The sequence below is a fragment of the Strix aluco genome, chromosome 2, assembly GCF_031877795.1.
Source record: "Strix aluco isolate bStrAlu1 chromosome 2, bStrAlu1.hap1, whole genome shotgun sequence".
Lineage (NCBI taxonomy): Eukaryota > Metazoa > Chordata > Aves > Strigiformes > Strigidae > Strix > Strix aluco.
The window spans coordinates 110,558,226-110,582,030 of record NC_133932.1 but is presented as its reverse complement, the minus strand read 5'-3'; the positions used below and the strand labels follow the sequence as shown (position 1 = coordinate 110,582,030).

At 39.4% G+C, this 23,805-nt stretch overlaps 1 protein-coding gene across 1 annotated transcript in view; it reads right to left on the bottom strand.

Moving 5' to 3' along the window:
* Positions 1–656: 656 nt before the first annotated feature.
* The window catches only part of TRPC4 (transient receptor potential cation channel subfamily C member 4), a 162,234-nt gene continuing 139,085 nt past the window's right edge, over positions 657–23,805 (bottom strand). The window contains exons 7-12 of the mRNA XM_074815805.1: positions 19,467–19,780; positions 18,319–18,514; positions 16,428–16,622; positions 7,652–7,693; positions 5,736–5,825; positions 657–3,267 (exon numbers count right to left, since the gene is read on the bottom strand). Coding sequence (XP_074671906.1) covers positions 2,551–3,267; positions 5,736–5,825; positions 7,652–7,693; positions 16,428–16,622; positions 18,319–18,514; positions 19,467–19,780 — 1,554 coding nt within the window. The 3' untranslated portion in view covers positions 657–2,550. The remainder of the gene's footprint in view (positions 3,268–5,735; positions 5,826–7,651; positions 7,694–16,427; positions 16,623–18,318; positions 18,515–19,466; positions 19,781–23,805) is intronic.

Here is a 23,805-nt window from a genome sequence, read left to right as displayed (position 1 = left end):
CAATATTTGGTTGTAAAAGAAAGAAAAAAGACAGCAAAAGACTGACCACTTATTGCTATGCAATATAATGTCATGGTCCTATGCCTAAGTAACTTGCCCACCTGCACTGTCTTTGCTGTTCTGTATCTTGTATCTACTACAAGACTTAGACTGACTCCCAGCACACTGGGGTCATAACATGACAGCAAAGCTGATGTTTCAGATTAACTGTCCTGTGGTTTTGCCCTGTTGGGAACTTCATGTACAGGAGAAACAGGCTCTTATGATGGCAGAATAATAATGCAGAGCTCTTAGACCTGCGGTAGTTAACTTGTTCTGATAATGGCGCTGGTGGCATTATAAATACCTTACTCAGGCACATTTTGTCTGGAATGAAATCATGTGGTCGGAATGCATTTCAAGCTCTTTGGAGCAAGGACTGTTGTTTTGAATTTGGCTAGTGAAAGGGTAGTAAGCTTAGGACTCCAAGGTGTTACAAACCATGATGAAGAATGAGAAAGTGAAATCAGTGGTTGAGAAGGACTGTAAACAGGGATATAGAGAACTCTGTGGCATGTGACATATTGGTTTTATGTCATTCTTAGCACAAATGTTACAGTAGAAAAAACTCTCTAAAAGAGTTGTCCTAGTAAAAATGATATAAAGGTATTCCACCATTATTATTAATATTTATTTCTTGTTATGCTTTTAATAATTCAGGTGCTTTCCAAACAGAAAAGCTACAGGCCCTGCCCCGAGGAGCTCACAATCTAAAAGTGGACAAGGAGAGAGACGTGAAGGAGATGGGGTCCACAGAGAAGTCAAGACGCCAAGATGGAAATCAACCGTACCTTAGCAATCAAATGTGGTTTGAATGCATTGCTGCAAAGCTATACAAATTATTTTCCAACTACTGCCCATATTTTCCATTCTGGTTCAACTAATTCACTCCTAGGTGCCATGGCATAGATAGATGTGTAGGAAGGAAGCTATCAATATGTGAGCTTAGAGAGAGTAGCACATGTATAAAGTAGAGCTGGAAAACTCACCTAAAACTATAGAGATGAAAGGGGTTTGTCTGGATTTTCAAAACTCAGTTCAGTACCAGGATAGTTTAGATCCAGAATGGTATGGCTTTAGGTCAGGTCCTACAAGGTGGGAGTTACATGTGATGGATTCCACCTAGAATGTAAGTGTAGTCTATGCATCTGGAGGTTCCTTAATACAGGCTAATATGAACTACAAAATCTATCATGGCAGGGCTAGGGCAGTTAAGAAAGAAATGACCACACTGATGTGGTATATTCATGTGTTTCCAAGGGAGAAGGATGGTGCTGAGAGTTTGAGGGTGGTCATTCTTAATGTCAGCTGTAAAATTATATTTTTAATAATGTAGGACACCAGTCACTGATTAAAAAGAAACAGACTGTTTAATTTTAAAAATACTGGTTTTGACTAAGACAGTAAGTCACTCATCAGTTATGAAAAATACTATTAGGTTTTCCTTATACATTTAAATGTCTAAGTATTTTTTATAAAACCTCCAATCAGGTTCCCCCAAACTCTGAAATTGTCAAAGAAACTCTCTTAAGGCTTGCCTTTAAAAACTTCTCAACAAATTGCCATATTTTTCCAAGTACTCAGGGGATCATTGTGTGTTTGTTTATTCCTGAAGTATCTTTCTCTTAGCAAATACAAGTGTATTGTGAAGGCAAAAGCTAATAAGCAGTTGAATATTAAAGTGCATAGGTTGTCCACATTTGGAAAAATAAATGGTTGAAGAAGCAGTAGCTGTTGTGATTACAGATTTCCGTGGAGTAATCTATCATGAGTTTTTAGCAAGCCACAGATATTTTACTATAAGAAACATTTTTTTTTTACAGTCTTCAAATCCTGCAAATGCATTTCTAACAATGGTATCAGAACGGTGATAATCCTCTTGCTGAGAGGGAGAAGCTGTAATTAAATAATCAAATAGACTGATCTTTCATAACTTACAGGTATTCATATTCCTTCAATAAATAAAAGAATATACTTTATCTTTTGATTCTGTATAGCTTTTGAAACAAATCAAGTTTCTAGCAATTTAAATAAATGATTCTAATAGCTTGACATGAATTATGCTGACTGGAGCCACTTATGATAATTATGGTGCCCAGAATCTTTTAAGAACCTACAAAGTTAAATAAAGGCTTACAAGTCTCTTAAGCTACTTTTTATTTGCATAGAAAAATATTTATCATAGGAGTCAACTATCTTATGAGAGAAATTGCATTTGTTGTAATTGAAAAAGATAGCTAAAAAGTTTCTGTGGGTTATTGCAACAGTACAAGAATACAAGATGCTTCCATTTATTAAAAAATGTAAAACAAATCGTGAAAGCTAAAGCAGGCTACAAAACAGAAGGCCCCCATATTATCTTTCTCTTGACTACTATGTTACAAGATCATGTGCCACAGTTGAGTACTATAAAGTGTAATTCTGCATTTGCTAATATAATTCTTAAAACATTCCCCCCCCCCAAGCACTATGCAAAATATATATATTTGTAAATGTTTCCTTCTGTAAGCATCACAACCTTGTTATCACATAATCACCCTGATCAATTGTTTCCTGTTTCCCATCATAGTCAGTGCTAATATCCAACTCCTTATCCAGCTGGTCCTGTGGCGTGGCTGGTTCTGAATTATGTAACTCCATTTTCTCTGTTTCCGAAGCACAAATACTTCCCTCTTCCTGTGAATCTGAAGAGTCACCGTTATTTTGTGGCTCATCTAACATGCATTTTTCGTCAGGACTTTGGACGTTTAATTCACAGTTCATGGTCAGTTCTCCCTCTTCCAGTTCAGCAGTTTTCTCACATTGCTCTTCTGCCTGTTGACGTGAAACTTCTTCAGAAACAGTGTATATTTTATTTGTACTCTGCTCCACAGAGTTTGTTTTTGATCGTCTGTGAAATAACCCAAAATTTTTTATGTCTGTTACAAAATTCACACGCTTTTGTTTCTCCTTAGTGGACTCTGACACCATCATTGCTGAGCCGTTGCTTACATTATGTGCTTCAGAGGCAATAGTGGCTGATCTTGGGTGAATCATCGTTGTTATGTCAAAAAGACTGAAGGTCTTTTTCTTTCCTTTCTTGGTTCCTTCACTCTCACTATTTTCCTCATTTTCTGATAGAGAGGCAGCATCTTTGTTCATCTTTGCAGTCTGCAAATTAGACAGTTTGCTTCCTTTTAACAAACCCAGGACTTCAAAACGAAAGCTGGAAATATCTTGTTTTAACTCCTAAAAATTAGGAAGAAAGATGAAACATCAGAGCATGAAAGCTAATTTGACTTTTCCTCTTGCAATTTTTTTTAAAAAAAGGACTTATGCTAGGGATCAGTAATGAACCTCACCATCTGAGTGATACCTGACATCTTCAAGGTGCTTTTCAGACTGCCTAATGGGTCTTCCAGGTGAGATAGAAAAATCAGCAATTTTACCAGAGGAAACTTCAGAGGAAATGTGCCTTAGTGTAGACTACTCATAGAAATCACCAACAGTGGCGGAGGAAGGAGAATGGACAACTTGAAGACCTACAGCTAACCTGCTAGACAGTATTATCCCATCATGATAACAGCATTTTGATCAGCTCTTAACACCATCCCTTACATATGCACACAGGGACACAAGCACGCACAAGGCATACACATGTGCATGCTTCCCTGTGAGTAGCAGTGCAGGTATGTCTTTGTGCATTTCCACTAAATATTTGGCAGATAGCAGCTAAGTCAGAGCTAATCATTGCAAGCTGCTTTCAGCCAGCGAAACCTCTGTCTCTTAAAGGCCTGTCTCAGGAGAAAGTACCTTGCCTTCAAGAGGTCCCTATTTCTCTTCATCTTCTCTAAAGGGATAATCATAGAATCATAGAATCATTTCTGTTGGAAAAGATCTTTAAGATCATAGAGTCCAACTGTAAATCTAGACCTCCACTAAACCATGTCCCTGAGCGCCACATCTATGTGTCTTTTAAATACCTCCAGGGATGTAGACTCAACCACTTCCTGGGGCAGCCTGTTCCAACACTTGGTAACCCTTTCAGTGAAGACATTTTTCCTTATATCCAATCTAAACCTTCCCTGGTGCAACGTGCAGATGTTTAGTCTTGTTCTATCACTTGTTACTTGGGAAAAGAGACTGACACCCACCTCACTACAACCTCCTTTCAGGCAGTTGTAGAGAGTGATAAGGTCTCCCCTCAGCCACCTCTTCTCCAGACTAAACACCTCAGCTGCTCCTCATAAGACTTGTGCTCTAGACCCTTTACCAGATTCATTTTCCTTCTTTGACATGATCAAGTGCCTCAACATCTTCCTTGTAGTGAGGGGCCCAAAACTGAACACAGTAATCGAGGTGCGGCCTCACCAGTGCCCAGTACAAGGGGATGATCATCTCCCTAGTCCTGCTGGCCACACTATTTCTGATACAAATCAGGATGCTATTGGCCTTCTTGGCCACCTGGGCACACTGTCAGCTTGTATTCAGCCGGCTGTCAACCAACACCCCCAGGTCTTTTTCCACTGGGCAGCTTTCCAGCCACTCTTCCCCAAGCCTGTAGCATTTCATGAGGTTGTTGTGACCCAAGTGCAGGACCCAGCACTGAGCCTCATTGAACCTCATACAGTTGGCCTCAGCCCATTGATCCAGCCTGTCCAGATCCCTCTGTAGAGCCTCTCTACCCTCTAGCAGATCAACACTCCCACCCAACCTCGTGTCACCTGCAAACTTACTGAGGGTGCACTCGATCCCGTTGTCTAGATCATTAATAACGATATTAAACAGAACTGGCTCCAACACTGAGCCCTGGGGGACACCTCTTGTGACCGGCTGCCAACTGGATTTAACTCCATTCACCTCAACTCTTTGGGCCCAGCCATCCAGCCAGTTTTTTACCCATTGAAGAGGATGCTCATCCAAGCCATGAGTGCAGTTTCGCCAGGAGAACATTGTGGAAAATGTTGTCAAAGGCTTTACTAAAGTCCAGGTAGACAACATCTACAGCCTTTCACTGATCCACTGAGGGGGTCACCTTGTCATAGAAGATCAGGTTAGTCAAGCAGGACCTGCCTTTCATAAATCCATGCTGACTGGGCCTGATCACCTGGTTGTCCTGTACGTGCCATGTGATGGCACTAGAGATGAACTGAATGAAGCAGTAATGAAGCAAGTAGCTCAGGCTCTGGCTGTATCTTCTGCACGTGTAAACTGAGGCAGATGAATATAATTTTGAATGTTTGGAGTTTGAGGTGTGAATAGTGTCAAAAATGTTTGATGCTAGAACTACACAGCGATGGATATTTTGATATATGTATGTGATATATGGCCCTGTTAGCTTCATCTGTGTCAAAGGACTTTAATATTTGACTACTTCTTTAAGTTTTTTGTCTTTTAAGTCATATAAAATTGTATTTCCTACAGCGCTGAAACTATTTGCACCTTGCTTTAGCAGATGTTGTTACACACGCTTAGTCCCACTTTGGTGTCCACTTACATGGGCACAATTCAAACTAGCTGATCAAATCAATTACTGCTGCAGCTAAAGAAAGACTTGTTGGAGTCCATGTACAATACTATCTCTGTGTGGTCCAACAGGACACAGACACTGCTCTAGGAAGCAAGTTATATGCTACCTGAACAACTGAAGAGTATGAGAAATAAGCTTCACAGTCTTACAGTATCTTACACCTATAAACATGTAAATAAACACATACCTTAAAATTTTCTTCTGTCAGTCCTTCTTCAGTTTTGGCATCTCTTATCATTGCTGCAACATATCTCTTAACCAGATTTCTCATAACTTCCTAAAAATATAAAATACTGTGTTAGCTTTCTTGGTATTAGTTACTAAACCTACACTCACTGGGCCTGATTGGACCTCTTCGTGCTTTAGGAACATGACAAAAAAAGTACACACCTTAGATCTGGTTGAAAATTTGTTCTGCTTTTCAACGTAAAGTGCTAATATCAATTATCCTGAGAACGGCTGTATTGGATTTGACAAAAGATGTGTGTCATTCCAGTCACATGCAGTCTGACAATGAGTGGTTGCTGATCCCTCATGAGGAGTGTAAGTCTTGTGCAGTTGTATAATGTTATTTCCAGCTATACTCTCCCAACCCTCCTGTGATGTGGGATTCAGAGACTTTCTGAATCAGAAAAGATAGCTCTAAGTTTAATGGGCTGTGACAAGTTTTCCTATGTATTTTGAACTCATGTAAACTTTCAGCATCCACAAATCTTCTGCCAATGAATTCCACAGTATAGCTGGACTAAGATTCCATTTGGGGTTTTGTTTATTTTTAACCTGCTCTCTGATAGTTTCCATTGTTGCCTTCTACTTCTAAGAATCCTAAAATTATTTAGGTTGGAAGACATGCTTGGAGGCTGTCTGATCCAGCTCATGGCCATGTCCAGTCAAGTGCTGAATATGTCCAAGGGTGAAGATGCTGCAGCCTCCCTGAGCAACTTTTTCTAATTCTTTACTACCCTCACTGCGACGATTATTTTCCTTACAGAATTTCCCTTCTTGCAACTTGTGTCCATTGACTCCCGTTCTTTTGCTGTGCACCTCCAAGAAAAATCTGGCTCCTTCTTCTCTCTAACCACCCACTATGTTATTTAAGACAGCAATTAGATCCCCCTTAAACTCCTCCAGGATGAAATCCGAGCTTCTCCTTTTATGTCAGCCCTCTAACCATCTTGGTGGCCCTTTTCTGGATTCCTTCCAGTTTGTTAACATCTGTTGTGTAGTGGGGGGCCCAAAACAGGACACACTGCTCCAGATACAGTCTTACAAGTGTGGGCTGGAGGAGAATAATCACTTCCCTCAAAGTGCTGCCTACAGCCTTACTAATGCAGTGTGGTACGTGTCTGGTATTCAGTTTGTGGATAGATGGTAAACAGCTGCTCTGTGTTCACCTTCCACATGATTTTATAGATCCCTGTTGTACTTCCCACAGCTGTCTCTTTTTTCAGGTTGGAAAAGTCCTAGTTTACCTAGCTATTTCCCATATGGAATCCATTCATTACCAAACCTACAAGTGTACACCCACATCTTGCTTAACTTCCAGACCTTTTAACACAACAAAAATTGAAAATAAATCTGAAAATTACTCCTTGTGCTACAATAATCTCAAATAATCAGAGGCTGAAGCAGGAAGAATGAAGAAGAAGAGCTTACAGGGGATCTAGGCAGAATGGTTATTAAGGGACAGGAAGCTGTCTATGGGGGACCAGAGCTGGAGAGACGGACAGCAGGTTCTGATGGAGCATGTCAGTGAGCTGCACATATGAACCTGATGGATACCAACAGGGAGGTGGGACTACGTTTGCTTTTTTAAAGGCAATCCATGTTAGAGTGGGCAAAATACTGGTTAGTATATTATTGCTCTAGGAAATATGCTTTTGCACCCCAAAAGTAGACAACCCTACTTCTCAAATGCTGCTGTTTAAACACCAAAAAATACTATGCTCGTTTTCTGAGGTTGAAATAAGTATGCATTTTGTGTTTTATTTTCTTTTCTTTTTTCTTCTGCTTTATTTTGAAATTCTTCCTTTTTTTGCCTCATGAAGACCTTTTGGAGGCATAGAAAAACAATTGCCCAAAAAAATTAACATGGGTCTGTACCTGGTATTGATGATGTCTTCTCAGATTGTCAGCTGCACGCCTCTGAAAAAAAAGAAAAGAAAAGAACAAAAACCATGAATCCCTGTCTGGTAGTAAAATACTTGCAGCATAGCAAAACAGCAGGTCTGTGCAATATGTGGTATCTAGCAAGCTGAGAGAGATGGTTCAAAGTCTATTGAAAAATGGCGGTGTTGGAGCAAAGCCTGTCGTTAGCTTTACAGAAGGAAGAATGTTGTTCTTGGGAAGGCAAAGTGGATTTTCTACATTTTTGTCAATGTGCTGCTATTCCAGCATTGGTATGGATGTGATGGGGCAGTCAGGTCTCTGCTTTCAGAGCCCCAGAGTCACTGATCTGAGATAGAAGGGTAACAGTGTGATCATGGCACTCACTTGCAAAGATTAAAGTGTATTTTAATTAGTTGAGAAAAGCTTGACATAAGCATGGTGTTAGCAACACACTTGTTATGGCTCCTAATGTTTCATTTAAGATGGAGCTAACCAAAACCAAAACCTAAAGAGAAAATGTCCTGCTTAGTTCCCTGTTATAAACACTTGGTTATAGAGAGGAGTATGGAAGAGAGAAACTTGCAATGCTGAGTTTGGTGTTGATAAGGAGGGAGGGTAAGAGGGATAGTAAGTCTGATAGTAAGTCTGAAAAGGAACACCAAAATGATGTGTGCTACAATGAAAGCATGGTACAAGCTTCAAGCAAGTATTGCATTAGATTATACTGCCATATCTAAGGGCTGTCCAGAAGAAGATGGGGGAAAAAAAGTCCCGAATTAATTAGTCCTTGAATTACTGTCATCCTCAATAGCATACTGAGTCACATCTCCCTATTCTCTACTTTAATTATCCCTCACTGGTTAAAGAAAGACTTACAATTTTAACTTGGGTTCTTATATCTACTGATGGTGAGAAAAGAAGGTATCTGACCACTGATTGTATTCTACAAAATAGAATACTTGTCGCATCTTAAAACAGGGTAAAAGGACATCCAAGACACTTGTTAAAACTGACTTCAGGTGCATAATGAGGTAGGCACAGTAAGCTATTTTGTCATCTTCCTTTACTTGAAACTGATTGGTAATTTATGATTAACAATTTCCCTGTACTAGGAATCAGTTTACACTTCAGGGTTGATTTCTTGTTTGTAATTAATTTAGGGATACAGTAGCTGTGTGGTTGCGCTTGGCAAAAGTTAACAGAAAGGGGAAGATCATAATTTCCTAATCACTCTGAACAGCCACTGTGGGGTATCATAAGATACATAAGCATCTTGTCTTCAGTATTTTTCCAGATCGTGTTTCTGTATCGACACCTCATCCGAAGAGAAGATGGAAATTCTTTTTGCTTAAGGGTGGAGGGATGGGTGAGCCTGCCCAGCGCCGGGGCTGGAGGGGGCAAGGCAGCCATGGGGAGGCCGATACCCTCCCACCACCTGCCTTTAGCTGTTTTTTAGAAAAAAAAAAAAAAATTTTTCACAGTTGACCACATGATGGAGATGTTTCATTCCTGCTGAGAGAGCACTAAGGGAGTCTGTGGCTAAGAGAGCTCTCAACGACAGATCTGACTCACCGGTAAGGAGAAAAACACTTCAAGGTGTAATTGAAATGCACTTCAGTTCAGGTAAAGCTAATAACTTCTATAAATAAAACAAATGCTGATTCTTGTCTCACAGAATACTTTCTGCAGTTGCTGTCTCTTTTGCTTTATTTTACAGTGAAATGTGAAATAAATGTATGGGTTTAACTCTGTACCCATAACAAGAAATAGCCACATGAGGTTTATCCTTTTTTTTTGCAATCAGTTCTGAAACGCCCAGAAACAGAGGCTGTGGCTTTTCCACTCAATGCACTGTCAACAAGCGCAATTTGGGATGACTATGTAAACAAATTTACTTGTGTACTAACGTGTCCAAAAATGTTCTACTGTACTTAACAGTTGTTTTCAACTCATACCACTGAGAAGCTGAAAGAGAATGCATTTTAATGGTGTGTTTTCATACACAAACACATGCATACTACACAGGGAATTATGCATACACATAACCTATCAAAGTTATTACCCCCATCAGTTCTCTCTCTCTGTTTAAATGTTCAGATTCAGTCTCCAGTTCATAATCACTTTTTGATTCCTTCTGAAAGCAGAATAAATCTTTGCTTAAACGCATCTGAAAATCAAGCTGTTCACTATAAAAAAAATGGCATTAACACTCATATTGTCCTTATTTAGTTCTCAGCCTGGTCATAGTCTCATTTGTGGTTCAAAATTTCTTTCAAGTAACCATTGTGCTATGTGCATGAAGAAGTGTTGAAAACTATAGCTGACTAAAAATAGCAACAGGGGGAGAACCACTCTTCTGATGACAATGTTGTATGAGGTCATGAAATTGATGGGGATACTTTTATCCCTTTCCAAAGGGGACACTAATATCCTTAGGAAGCTTTTAATAGTAGTTCTACTAGTAGTGACAATTATTTTGGTCTTCCTGCTTATGCCATTCCTAGTAAATTGCATGGTTTGAAAGAAAAATCTCTTTAACAGTCAATAATTTGTTAATGTTAAATTACTTCTTTTGAAGTGTTTTATCAAAATTATAACTTTTACAAAGCAGGAATTCAAATTTAATGTCTGCATTTGACCTCAAACTGCTGAGTGATAAAGGTCCAGAGAATGTGAGGATTGTCTGAAGTCATGGTATATATTCCTCATCTTGAATAGAAGCATCCCATAAAAAGGGTAAGAACTTGACAAAGAGGTTTCCCCATGAAAGAGGTTTCCTTGGCTATACAACAAACACTTCACACTACTGATTTCCATTCCAGGTGGAAGGTGTTATTTCTTCACTCAACTTTCAATAACACACATTACAGAGAAAATACAAAATATGTATATTGACTTAGGAGTTGCATCATTTTGCACTTGGAGAACAAAGAACAGGAGAAGGGGAAAGAAGATGTTCTATTACAAGTTATAATAATTATCCTGTAGGTTGCTTGGAAAAATGGCATAAAAATCTGGACAGCTACAAAACAGGTAACTGTTTATCTAAACATCAGATGCACAAAAAAAAGTTAATTACTAAAGATATCCCTGACAATCCTTTCCATTTTCTCCTCTGAAATACTTGAAATCATAGGTAAGAACTTTTTGACAACTGATCAGACATGAAGTGAAATGTAATTTGAGGAAAATAGTCCAATTTATACCAGTGGGACTGGGGTTTATTTTCTTACATCTCTTCTTTTTTTTAAAATAGCAATGGATTTCAGATGGCCAACAGGAGTCGCCTTGAGACACCCGAAGGCCTTGGGCAGTCAGGAAAACTTCAGCCTAATCAATAGAATTACATTACTAATCTGGTTTTTGCAAAGACAAGCCGGCAAAGTTAACAGAACCGAGATATATATATATATAAAGATATATAAAAAGAGCACCACACACCTTTATTTCAGGGTTTTAAGTGTAGGAGATACTTTGTGATATTAGCTAAAGAGAATGCTGCACACCCAGGATATGTCAAAATGACAGAAAATAAAAATGTGCTGAAATATGAAAGGTAGAAGATCTCTGTCTAATTAATAGCAGAGCTGAAGTACTAGTAAATCACATGTAAGCACCCTGGCCTTCCTTCATCTGTAGCTGTGGCTAGAGAATCTGCCACCAGCATGCATGGGCAGTGTGTTGCTTTGGAGAAAAAACCTTGAAAAAGTTCCCTTTGACTCCACCATCCACAGCTTCAGCTGTCCCAGTAAAACAAAGGATGGCAGAACCACAGAACTAACATCCAAGGAGATGCAAATGAATCAGCTCTCTTCAGAGGCACTTCACTTCCCTGCAGACCCTGTTCTTTCCCATGATAGCTTTGTTATAAGCAGCACTGTAGATAGTTCTCCCAAGCAATCAAGCCATACTTACTTCTGCTGACATTTTTCTTCTTCATATGAGTCAGATAAATCCATTCACTAGGATGTCTGTGGCAAACTATCCTGACCCTGAATGAGTTCTGCCTGCATATAATGAACTTGCAACTGTACACTTATATATATTTCTACAGTGGATTGTTGGTGACACATTTAGTACATCCTTGATTCATTCCTAGCTCATGATTCCTGGCTTTTTAGTACTAAGTTTTCTTATGCAGATACCATGCCTAAGCCTTGAAAAATGCTGGCTTTAACAAGCCAACTCCATTCTGTCTATCATCTGTTTTGTATCCTCCAGCACTGACTCAGCCTTTGGATGCACACTATTGCTTTTTCTACTGGAAAACACCATAGTACGTCACTACTGATTAGAGCTTCCTACTAGAAAAGTTAGCATTTAGAGGTTTCAGAACAAAATGTTTTGAAATCTGAGTTCTGTCTTGCAGACAGCATGGCATCCATACATCCATATAGCCAATGTAAGAAAATGAGCCTGAAACTGAGTCCATAGTGTTTTTTTCCCCAGTACTGGTCATAGGAAAGGAGTCTGAGTTCATAATGCAGGACTCAGTGAAAAGAAGTCAGTCTGAACAAAGCTTATCTTGTAGCTCTGAGGCCACAGTTATTACAGGGGAGATTCCAGTGAGCTGGAGTCAGAGCGCTGTCATCTGAGATTCCTGAACAAAAGGCAGAGAAAACTCTTCACTTCCCTTTGGTTGAAAGGGCATAGAGGTTCTAAATTTAATTTGTGATGCAGTTTGTTGGGACAATTGAAAAAGTTTGGGAACCCAAGGTTGAGCTGTGGGTGACATAAGTAAGTTTTTCAAAACCAGAAAGCAGTGCATTCCCCCAGGACAAACTGTGAGATCACCATGATGTGCACATTCATTCTCTGATGACTTAACTTCTTGGGGAAAATCCAGTTAACAGCATCTGGTTTACTACATCTACCCAAATTCTGTGTAGACCTGACTGCTGAAGTGAATAGTGGCTTTCACACTCTGATGGGTATGGACAGATTTTCCTAATGTGGAAATCAGAGTGCAGAGTGCATACCCACATCTTATCCCATTTTTGGAGCCTGGGCACATAACTGTTCCAAATTCAGATAGCCTTTATGGGGCTTCTGTTATAGCTGAGCAGCTAGCTGAAGAACTTTGTAGATTTATGAGATGCCCAGATGTGTGGACTGAATCTGCCTGGTCAGTCACAGCCACTCATGTTTTCCAGGCAGCTAGAAGTCCTGTTGGCTGGTGAGCCCTCTGCTTCAGAGGAGTTTCAGCTATACTTGCAGCTAAGCACCTATTCTGCAGTGGAAACTAGCAATGGACATGGCCCTATTCTTTCACAGACTTTGGGATTTCCACTTTCTCTCATCAAACAATTTTTTAAAAATTTTCTTTACAGAAATTAACCAAAAATGTTCTATATCTCTCCCTCACCTATGTCCTCCACTCTCAAACAGTTCAGTAATTAGTGGTTCACGTTCAAATCATAAGGAAGTCAGGTTCAGCAGCTCCTTCTCTTCTGTTCTCCCAAGAGAGCGCTTCCCCCCCCCCCCCCCCCCCGCCCCAGGATCTTAATGATTTTGAGATGGAGATCTCTCCTGTCAGATCTGCTCTGCTTGGGGTAAATAATTAAATATCCACTGGAGAACAGAAGTGAACCTGGGTCTCCCTTAGCCCAAGCTATTTGCTTTACTTGGCACCTGCTCCTTCTCCCTCCAAACAGAAATTCCCTCCTGAACCTGAAAAGTCTTTCCCAACAAAAGCTTATTTGAAACTGGTATATATTAATTAAAAAGTCTGGGGTTTAAGGATTTGTCACAAACTGTTCATAAACAAGAAACTGTTTGTAAGAGGATGTCTCAAACAACTCCAGTGGGATACCCTGTGGGGGGGGAAGTGGAGCGAGCCCTGCAGAGGTGGGACGATGGGCTGTTTCTCTCCCCCTCCCTCCTGTTGTTGCCTAGAGACAGAACTTGCCTAACTGTGCAGGTACAAGCCAGAGAAAATGTGAACCTTCTGGAACAACCTATTGTGCATGTGTAAGAAAGACTATATAAAGGCAATACCCCATGTGTGTCTTTGTTGACCCACCACCTACAGACCAAGCTGGCTACTCTGTGACAACGCAGGATCCAAGGGTGGTGATTTTCCCTTTTCCTATCCGTTCCTCCTCTCTTTTCTCTTTACTCTTTCTGCTCTGTCTCTATTCATGTGTATAAGTTTTGTAGGAGTTGAATTGAGATGGTTGATCATTGAGGGGTCTCATCGCCAAAGTGCCTTTATTTGTTCTCCAGATGGTGATCAGTTGATCATTGCCAAATTGTCTCCATTCACTCACTAAAGTGGTCAGTTAATAAACTCACAAGCACAATTGTTCCTCTGAGTCATTGTGGTGACTCTGCCGTCCTGTGGCTCTGCCGAGCAGAGACCGGCTCTTTCACTGCATGCAGGCTCTTGGGGAATTCAAAAGATTCAACCCCCATCCCCCATAACCCACCGTGTGGGATGAGACAGGATTTTGTATTTTTTTGGTTTAAAAAAAAGAAAATTCCATTTGGAAAGATTCTCAACCAGCTCTGTGTTTAGACTCTCTGCCCTTTGACCTTTTGCTGCTCCAGTTTTCCAAACCCAAGTTGCTAATTTCTAGAAGTTGGTATTTATGTACCCCAGCAGGAGGTAACTGCAGGAACCCCCTTCCTCACCATGCCATTCAGCACAGGACTGAGAGCACTCTGTCTCTTTATTATTCCACAGAGCTAGGAATGAGTTTACTCCCAGAGCTGCAGTTCAGAAAAGTCTGACAGAAAATATTGTACTGAAGGTTTTGCTAGGATATATAAGGGTGTTCTGGATCTGTCTCAGTCAAACAGGGATATTGTGTTAACCAAGCCTAGATCCTCAGCTGCTATATACTGGCATCACTCCATTAATTTTAATATCACTCTATCAGTTTACACTAGCTAATCATCTCTACCAAATGTTTAACAAATGCCTAGAAGCATTGCCCACTCCCCCACACAGACAATTACATCACTCTCTAGATTTTCTCTTTCTAAGAAAATCTCAGTCTTTCCTCCCATTGGTCTCTGCATTTACTTCTTTCCCTTGCTAGGTTACACAGTGATGTTTTATTCTTGAATTTCTTCACCATTCATGCTCGTTCATGTCTTTTATTTTTATTTCTATCTGAATCACTGTCTATCTTCACTGCTTTTCTAATATTAATTTTAATGGGATTTTTTCAATGTTTCTTTCGTGTCTTCTATTACTGGTTTGTTTCAATGTCATCCTCATGCTTATAAGATTCTTTTTCTGGCTGTTTCTTTCCTGTCTACAAGTATGACAGCTAAGTGAAGCATATTTTGCTTTCACAATGTAGATACTGGCCAACAAGATTAGGATATTGCAATAAGCCTGATTAGAAGCTTTTCACAAAGAGGACAAAATCCATTCATCAGTTGAGGAACTGTGAATTAGTTTTATATGTCACTCTTCCTCTTTACTGTATATCTGTACAGTCGTGTGAACTTGTTCCTCCAAGTATATCTGGCGATTAAATTGAATGCCAGGATATGACAGGAGAATATGTAGGAAAAGCCTAACTTTATTACTCACTTCTCAAGATACTGGGAAGAAATATAAAGAGAAGGTTGACAGAGTAATGGTCCAGCAAAGAATTGTATCGTATCCCCTGGCTTCTTCTAAATGAATTGAAGTTTTGCTACCAGGGTCAACAGCACGAGGACTATAACAATTTCTTCTTCTCCTTACCCACACATGACACTATCATACTCTCACTTAATGACTTGCTATCTGAGTTCCTAACAGACTTGAAAACATTTATATTCATCAAATCCCTATGGTATAGGGAAAGTGCCGTTATCCACATTCTATCCACAATAGTTTTCTTTATGTTGGAGTTGACTAAATACAGTCTAGCTACTGAGGTACTGACTCGCTCACTGAGGGAAATGCAGAAAACATTAACTAGAGAGATTTAGTTGTTGGTGGGTTAGGTTATTGCCTGGATATTTCCTCTGAAAATATGTAACAACTGTGCTGCTGGCTGAGGTATCTCAACTGGATAAATCTAGGAGGTACAAATTCAAATCTGCTATACCCACTGCAGCTACCAGAGAAAGTCCATGGCTGAGATATTACACAGGCATCTGCTGAATCCAGGTGCAGGATTATTCTTGCTCCCCTTGTGTGTTTTTTCCCCTCTTTTTTTTTTCTAGAAATTTCACTGCTAATCAGCACTATTAGAATAGAGTACCAATGTGATTCTGAAATAATCGTACCTGTAAATTCAAATGAACCATTCCAAGTAAATGCTGGATTTCAAAATGTTTTCTTAAATGGGAGCAGCTTTTGGTAAGAATACTTTTATGGCAAACCCATTTCATTACATGTAGAGAGAAAGACAGACAGACAGACACAGAATATCCCATGATGAATACTTTATACACAAGTCTATGGTTCATGATACGTCAATGATACTTGAACTGTGACATTTGAACTAGAGACCATCAACCACACCTTTGGGATTGGTAGACAAGTATACACATTTGATCTCTCATACTTGGTTTGCTTTTAATCTTTTTTGCATTATCTGTAGATGAGGCACAATCATGGTTCATATTGTCACTGCACAGGAATATGATGATGATTTCTCTTCAAATACATTGAAATGAATGCAAAAAATAAACATTCTTTGCTAGAATTATTCTCTAACTCATATGCACATTATTTGACAGTTTGGATGCTCTGTAAGGCTGAGAAAGACTCATCTAGATAGCAAAAAGCAGGACTACAGGCAGAGTAAAACACAGGACTTACTCCTATTGTTCCAAAACTTTCAGGCTTTCTTCTAATTTTTTTCTTGCAAAGGTGTCTCCATAACCATTTGATCAGATACCACAGAGACTTTGGGCTTGGTATGACATTAAAAGGAGTGGGCAGAGTTCCTCCTTCTTCAAAGTAACTCATCCAGAGTTTTGTTCGAGCAAACTTCCACTCAATGTCTGCATGATCCTGCGCACAAGAAACACAGCACCAGCACAGATGTTGCTGTAATTAAGGAGATGAAACAAACATCTACAAAAATCTGTAAACCTAAAACTAGAACAACCCTGAAATACTAATGAATTTTCTTGTTAAATTACTAGCATATTCTTTTGACAGAAGGTCTTTAACACAAAGCAAAGGTAAGCTGCTTTACTTCAGTAAAGAGATGTTAGATACGTACAGTATATACCCACTTTCAACCTTTCTTTCCTTGCTACAGGCTTTTAAATAATTAAAAGTCTCTCAAACAACAAAGGATAATTACAAGCAGAAAAATGCAACATTTCTGGAAGAGATGTTTTGTTATAATAGCAGCTCATTATTCCACATAAATCACTTTAATTACTCTGCTGTGTAGCAGCTTCAACAAGTCTGTAAGTCTCATGCACTCTCTTAGTAATTGCCAGCCCCAGAAATTCACAAATAGATTATCCAACAAATCATGAGGCTACTTAAAACTGTTGAGTCAAGTATCTTTTTTTCCTCCTACTTCAGAAATATATTTGGAATAGGTTGGGGGGTGGGGCAGTATTTTTATTTTAAATTTTATTTCTTTTGGCTTCTATATAATATTGTATAAATTTGAAAAGTTTGAAACAAATCAAAACTAAAGTCCATGGAAAGATTGCTAAATCCTAGCAGCTGAACAAGAAGTTTAAATTACTAAGATTTGAACAACAAATATAGTAGCCAAGAACTTAAACTACAGGTCTAGCCTTCAATGTTTAGTCAGTAAATATTAAAATATTTAGCCAGATATACAGTAATTGAACCAGTAATTTAGAAGTTGTAGTAGGAAAAGTATTCTACATTCAGTCTGAGTTTTGATGAATGCTAGTATATTGTGTTATTGTGTATCAGACTTTGCCAACTAGCATTACATAAACACATGTAGTCAGTATTTCTTTTGTGGAAAAACTTGTAATTTCCAGATTAGCAAAAATGCACAATTTAAAATCTTAAGACTGTGAAGCTTTCTTTTATTTGTTTGCTTTCTGCATGATCATCTTTGAATTATCACATGATGAATCTGTTCATTTTCATTAGTCTTCTTCATAGGCAGCTGAGAAATAAAAATAAGCCAATAGCTCTGATAAGGATAAAGACAGTTTTCACCAAAGGAGAAAAAGGACACTGCTGAATAAGAAGTCATGACCTTTTGCTTGAATTGCTAATGGGTCCAAAATTGTCCATGAAACATGAGCATCCAATTTCTATTAACTGTATATTCATGCTATATAAAAATCCAAAAATAACAGCCTTTGTAAGGTTAATAAATATAATGTATTAAAAATAAATCAGAGATAGAACAATCTTTGGCAGAGTCTCTTTCTTAGGAGAGGTCCTGCACAATGCAGCTTGGGCATGACTGTAGCCCATCTCACTTGCCAGAAGCTTCAGGACACCCTTCTCAACCTACGAGCTGTCTTCTGCAGCAGGGCCACCTCTTCCCCATCCAGAGTTGTGGGGAAATTCCCTTCTGCCCAATCCAGCTGGGGTCTGGTTTCTGTGTCCTTCCAGAACAGTGCAAAAGTATTAGAACAAGTCAGGGAATTTGTCCCAATATCCTGTCTGTAAAAAAGATTTATTGCCAGAAAAATGGTATGTAGGAACAGAGAGAAGGTATATATTATGAATGATCTAAGGATAAGGAACAACTTACAGCAATAAGTTGGTAAGAATTATTCATCATGGCTATTAGCATGTTGAGTAGAACAACCAGAGAGATTACATTATAGGTACCAAACATGGTGGCCCCAACAAATTCAGTAAATTCATGCCTTGCTTTCACATTGGTCACATAGAGATTGATGAGTCCAAATATAGACCAGAATAATGACTGTAGCGTTTCAAATAATCTGAAAAACAAAACCCGAAAGGAATAGCTGTATAATAACAATTCATGTACTTTTCAGATTGTTGTTTCCTAAACACACAAAAGTCCTTGACTTGACTGAGATGAATGATACTTATCACAATATAGGCAACATGGAATATCTTTCTGGGGAAACAGTGGCTTGATGTTTCAAATTTGAGCCTCTAGATATACAATACTGAATCTATAAATAGCCTATGAGTAAAAGGCTGATTGTGTTCAAACTTCTGAGGGATAAAGTTTTAGAGATCTTATTGTGGACATCTGCCTTTGAAGTATTTTGATCCTTTGCCTTGACTGTAGAGGGTAGAATAAGGATCCAAAAGTAACTCAATGATTGTGTTTCACCAAGATGTTAATACAATTATGGTATCCTCGCACCTTCTTAGTGTTGTCAGTTTATGCAATTTCTGGTTTGTGTTGAGAGCCATTGAGATAAAAGGAGCTGGATAATTAGAAAGACATTATTATCATTAGCATATGTTTTGTTTTGCAAAGAATGGCGACATTAAAAAGACAAACATGTTGCTCTCAACTGAAACGTGCTTTTGTAACTAAATTTTATGATACTGCCTTAGAGAAGTTTCGGACAATAGCTAGGAAGCTAAATAACAATAACCAACTTTAAAAAAATCCTCTACAACTAGGTAGCTTGACATAATTTCACTTTTGTACAACGTTCAGCTACACTACAGCATCATAAGCATGGGCTGAATTGTACAGACTTCATTACGGTATGCGATGAACATTATTACAGAGTGATGTAATGTTAATATTATTTTTTTTAATTACGGTAACTTTACATGTGTTTGTCAGGACACCACTGTAATACCAATAGAAAACAGACAGCCTCTTTCCTGTAAACAACATCTAAGTGATTAAAATATTGGGGGCGGGGGGGGGGGGGGACGGACAGAAATAGATCAGCCACTTACGTTGAAAATGCATTATTCTGCTTTTCACATCGTATTCCTTTGCAGTTGCCAGATTCATTTGTCTCATAGTAGAAGTACAGCTGGTTCAATCCATTTGCAAAAGCTAGCAGCACAAGGCAGTATATGAAGAGAAACTTCAAAATGTCCAGCAACATTCTTCCTAGAGATATCTGAAGAGGTCCCAGGTGAGAATTTGCAGTGAATAATGAGATCAAGCGTAGGGAGCTAAAGATGTTTGCGATTGCAAACAGGGCTTCAGCCACCAGGGTTGGATGCCACATGTCCCAGCTCTCCCGTGGAACTGACCCACTATACTGAAAACAAGCAGAAGGGAAGAAATTACTCCTCTATTTTTATCAACAAATGAGTGTGTCAGTTTCTTTATAAGCTGTTCAATTAATTTGCAGATAGCACAATAAAACTAAACATCTTTTGGAAAGCAACATGTCTTCAGGAGAGTTTTTTATTTTAGCAAAACAAAAAATGGGCAGTACCCATGTTCTTGTCCTTCATTTTTATCTGCAGGATGGTCTATGCTAAGTTTTTGCCTGTGTTTTGCATTTGGTTATAATTTTCACAGTAGCAAAAGCAAGTCTAACAATTCTGACTGAGAGTAAAAGGAACAGTTTTTGTACACCAGGGTTTTTGGAATTACAGAAACTTTCAGCTGTAAAATCAGGTAAATTATTTCTTTGGAAAACAGGGGAGATATGACAATGATGGACAGAAACCTGCAGGAACTTTGGCAAGTTGAAAGACAACATTTAATAAAGGAATAAGTATATTGCTTAATCACTAACACTGGACCAATGATGAAAAAGCTGTTTATTAATGAACCATGGTAAACTTTTTGTGTGTCTCCTTCTCAAAGAGTCTGATCCCTGGAACTGTGACTCTTTACTATTCCAGTTCTGCCAAAAAATTTCTTGAAGATGAAAGATGTTACTTTGAACTGAGGCTTAACTACTGTGGCAGACTCATTATTATTTATTTCGTCTCACTAATCTATTTTACAGAACGTATCAGAGGACAGAATTATGCTATGAAGCACTCCAAAATAATGGGCTAATATAATATGAAGCAGGTTTCAAAGAGGGTCTATAGTGTGGTCCATATTTACCTACTCTATGCCACCCAGATGCATCCTTCAGAGTTGCTGAGCATGCACTCAGTAGTAAGGAAAAGGACTCTTCTATGTCACTGGGGCCACACGAAACAGAGCCAGGTATCACAACTTTTCCACCCACACTCACCCTCCAAAGAAGGTGACTGCTCTCAAATGGTTTGAGACCACCTGAAATATCTGAACACACGTAAGTCTATGGGACCTGACAAGATGCATCCCAGAGTCCTAAGGGAATTGGCTGATGTATTTGCCAAGCCACTCTCCATGATATTTGAAAAGTCATGGCAGTCAAGTGAAGTCCCTGGTGACAGGAAAAAGGGACACATTGCACCTATTTTTAAAAAGGTTAGAAAGGAGGACCCTGGGAACTCCTGACCTATCTGCCTCACCTCTGTGTCTGGGAAGATCATGGAACAGATCTTCCTAGAACCTATGCTAAGGCACATGGAGGACAGGTAGGTGATGAGGGACAGCCAGCATGGCTTCACCAAGGGCAAGTCTTGCCTGACTAATCTAGTGGCCTTCTATGAAGCAGTGACTACATCACTGGACAAGGGAAGAGCTACTGATATCATCTATCTGTACTTTGGTAAAGCCTTTGACACGGTCCCCCACAACATCCTTCGCTCTAAATTGGAGAGATATGGATTTGATGGGTGGACTGTTTGGTGGATAAGGAATTGGTTGGATGGGTGTATCCAGAGAGTAGTGGTCAAAAGCTCAACGTCCAGATGGAGATCAGTGATGAGTGGTGTTCCTCGGGGGTCCATACTGGGACCAGTACTGTTTAATATCATAGAATCATTGAGTCATAGAATCACAAAATGGTTTGGTTTGGAAGGGACCTTAAAGATCATCTAGTTCCAACCCCCCTGCCATGGGCAGGGACCACCTTCCACTAGACCAGGTTGCTCAAAGCCCCATCCAGCCTTGCCTCGAACACTTCTAGGGAGGGGACATCCACAATGTCTCTGGGAAACCTGTTCCACTGTCTCACCACCCTCACAGGAAAGAAATTTTTCTTTATATCTAATCTGAATTTACCCTATTTCAGTTTAAAACCATGACACCTTGTCCTATCACTACACTCTCTGATGAAGAGTCCTTCCCCATCTTTCCTGTAGGCTCCCTTTAAGTACTGGAAGGCTGCTATAAGCTTTCCCTGAAGCCTTCTCTTCTCTAGGCTGAACAACCCCAACTCTCTCAGCCTGTCCTCATATGGGAGGTGCTCCAGCCCCTGATCATCTTTGTGGCCTCCTCTGAACCTGTTCTTCACCAGTGACATAGACAATGGGATCAAGTGCACCCTCAGCAAATCTGCAGATGACACCAAGCTGAGTGGTGTGGTTGACATGCCTGAGGGATGGGATGCCATTCAGAGGAACCTGGACAAGCTGGAGAAATTGATCTGGTTGAAGATGTCCCTGCTCATGGCAGGGGAGTTGGACTAGATGACCTTTAAAGGTCCCTTACAACCCAAACCATTCTATGATTCTATGAATCACACTGTGGATGGGAACTGGGCATTGTTTTGGACAGTGCTAATTGACACAGGACCCCACCAGGCCAGAGTTGCTCTAACTGACTGGTAGTGTAGATGAGACATTCTTAGTGCCTGACAGCAATCCCTGGCACAGTTTTATTTAGTCATATATAAGCAGCCATAGCGTCCAACAGCCTTGTGAATTTGGGGATGAGAACTGCAAAACTGGCGGATAGTAGTCTATTGAAGAGTTAAGAATTACTCAGCTTTACATTTCAGCCACCAGTGATATTTTTCACTACAGAGTAGGGAAATAAATCCAGACCAGTCAGTACTCTCTTCACTAGACTATCCTCTCCCTAATGATCATGCTGTAAAATCAAGTCTTACTGCATTTGACATTGTAGCTCCATGACAGATGCTATCCTGCCTCACCCACTATTGTTCTCAGTCCAATTCTGATTGATTCAAGATCAGTGATGAAGTAACAGGCAGTAGAAAACAGAACTGAGTTACCAGAGACATCAGCTAAGAGATAAAAGCAAGAAGAAAATGAAAAAAAAATTTTCAATGTTTATTGAGATGAGAGGTGAGAACTTCTCAGCCTGTTTTCTATAATGTCTTTCTTTGAATAATATTATACAGTATATTACTGTGAATTCTGATGGTTTACAACCATGGTATGTGAAAACTTGCATCTATTAAATAGCCAGGAACAACTGTCAGTACAAGCAAAGATTAGGTGCTGAACAGTGCAACAGATGCTCAGATTAGGGAAAAATACACAAGGTGTGTTGGGGGAATAAGGTAAATTATATTAATGAAAAAATTTAAAGAAGATATTTGAAACTAGGAAGACATGGAGTTTTTGGCAAAGAATCAAAAGCATCCAACTGCAGACATATATTAGGTGAAGGCAAGTAATGGCAGATTCCAAGGAAATTCAATGGGGTGGCGGGGGGGGGGGGTGGGGGTGGGTTGGAGAAAAAGAATCTAAGGAAATACCCTTCTGAGAAAAACATGGAACTACAGAACACTGAATACTATGATATAGTAAGACAGCAAGGATCAAGTTAAGCCAATCAGGTGTGGACAGCCACATCTGTGCTCTCTCACCTGGTTTTACAATCAGCAAAGAAAAATGGGCATTTCTAGAGTAGCAGGAAAGCAGATATCCCAAACAGGTCAGATGAGTTGCTCTTTAGCTTCCTCTGTTTCTCCTCATTGATTATTGGGGTAGGGGAGAAGGTATCTTATGGTTGTAGTCTGACAGATGTATCCAATGTCATGTTTTCTAGATGAGATCAGGTTAAGGAGAAAGGTGAGAAGGACGGACTTTATCTGTGATGTTCCGGGTTGAGACACAGAATGGTGTGTTAAAACAGTCAGAAAAGATCAAATGTCCTCTTATTTCTAAAAGGGAAATCAAAAGCACAACTGTGTTATTTCAGCTTAACTGACTCTGCCTTTGTTGGGCCCTAGTGCTTCCTGCATGTGTGGATGCAATGAAAAAGTTTCAGGGTTGTAAGCAGAAAGTGAGGGCTGTTACTTTAGTTTTGAAGAGACAGGATTTAATAGACTGGAAATACTTGGCTGAAAAATAGTGAGAAAGGTGAAGGCCTGAGAAGTAAGTTTGGAAATGATCTGTGAAATATACTAGCTGAAAGAAGACAGCAAATAATATAAAGAAAATAATAAGAGAGTTTTGACAACAAAGCCCTATTGATTCC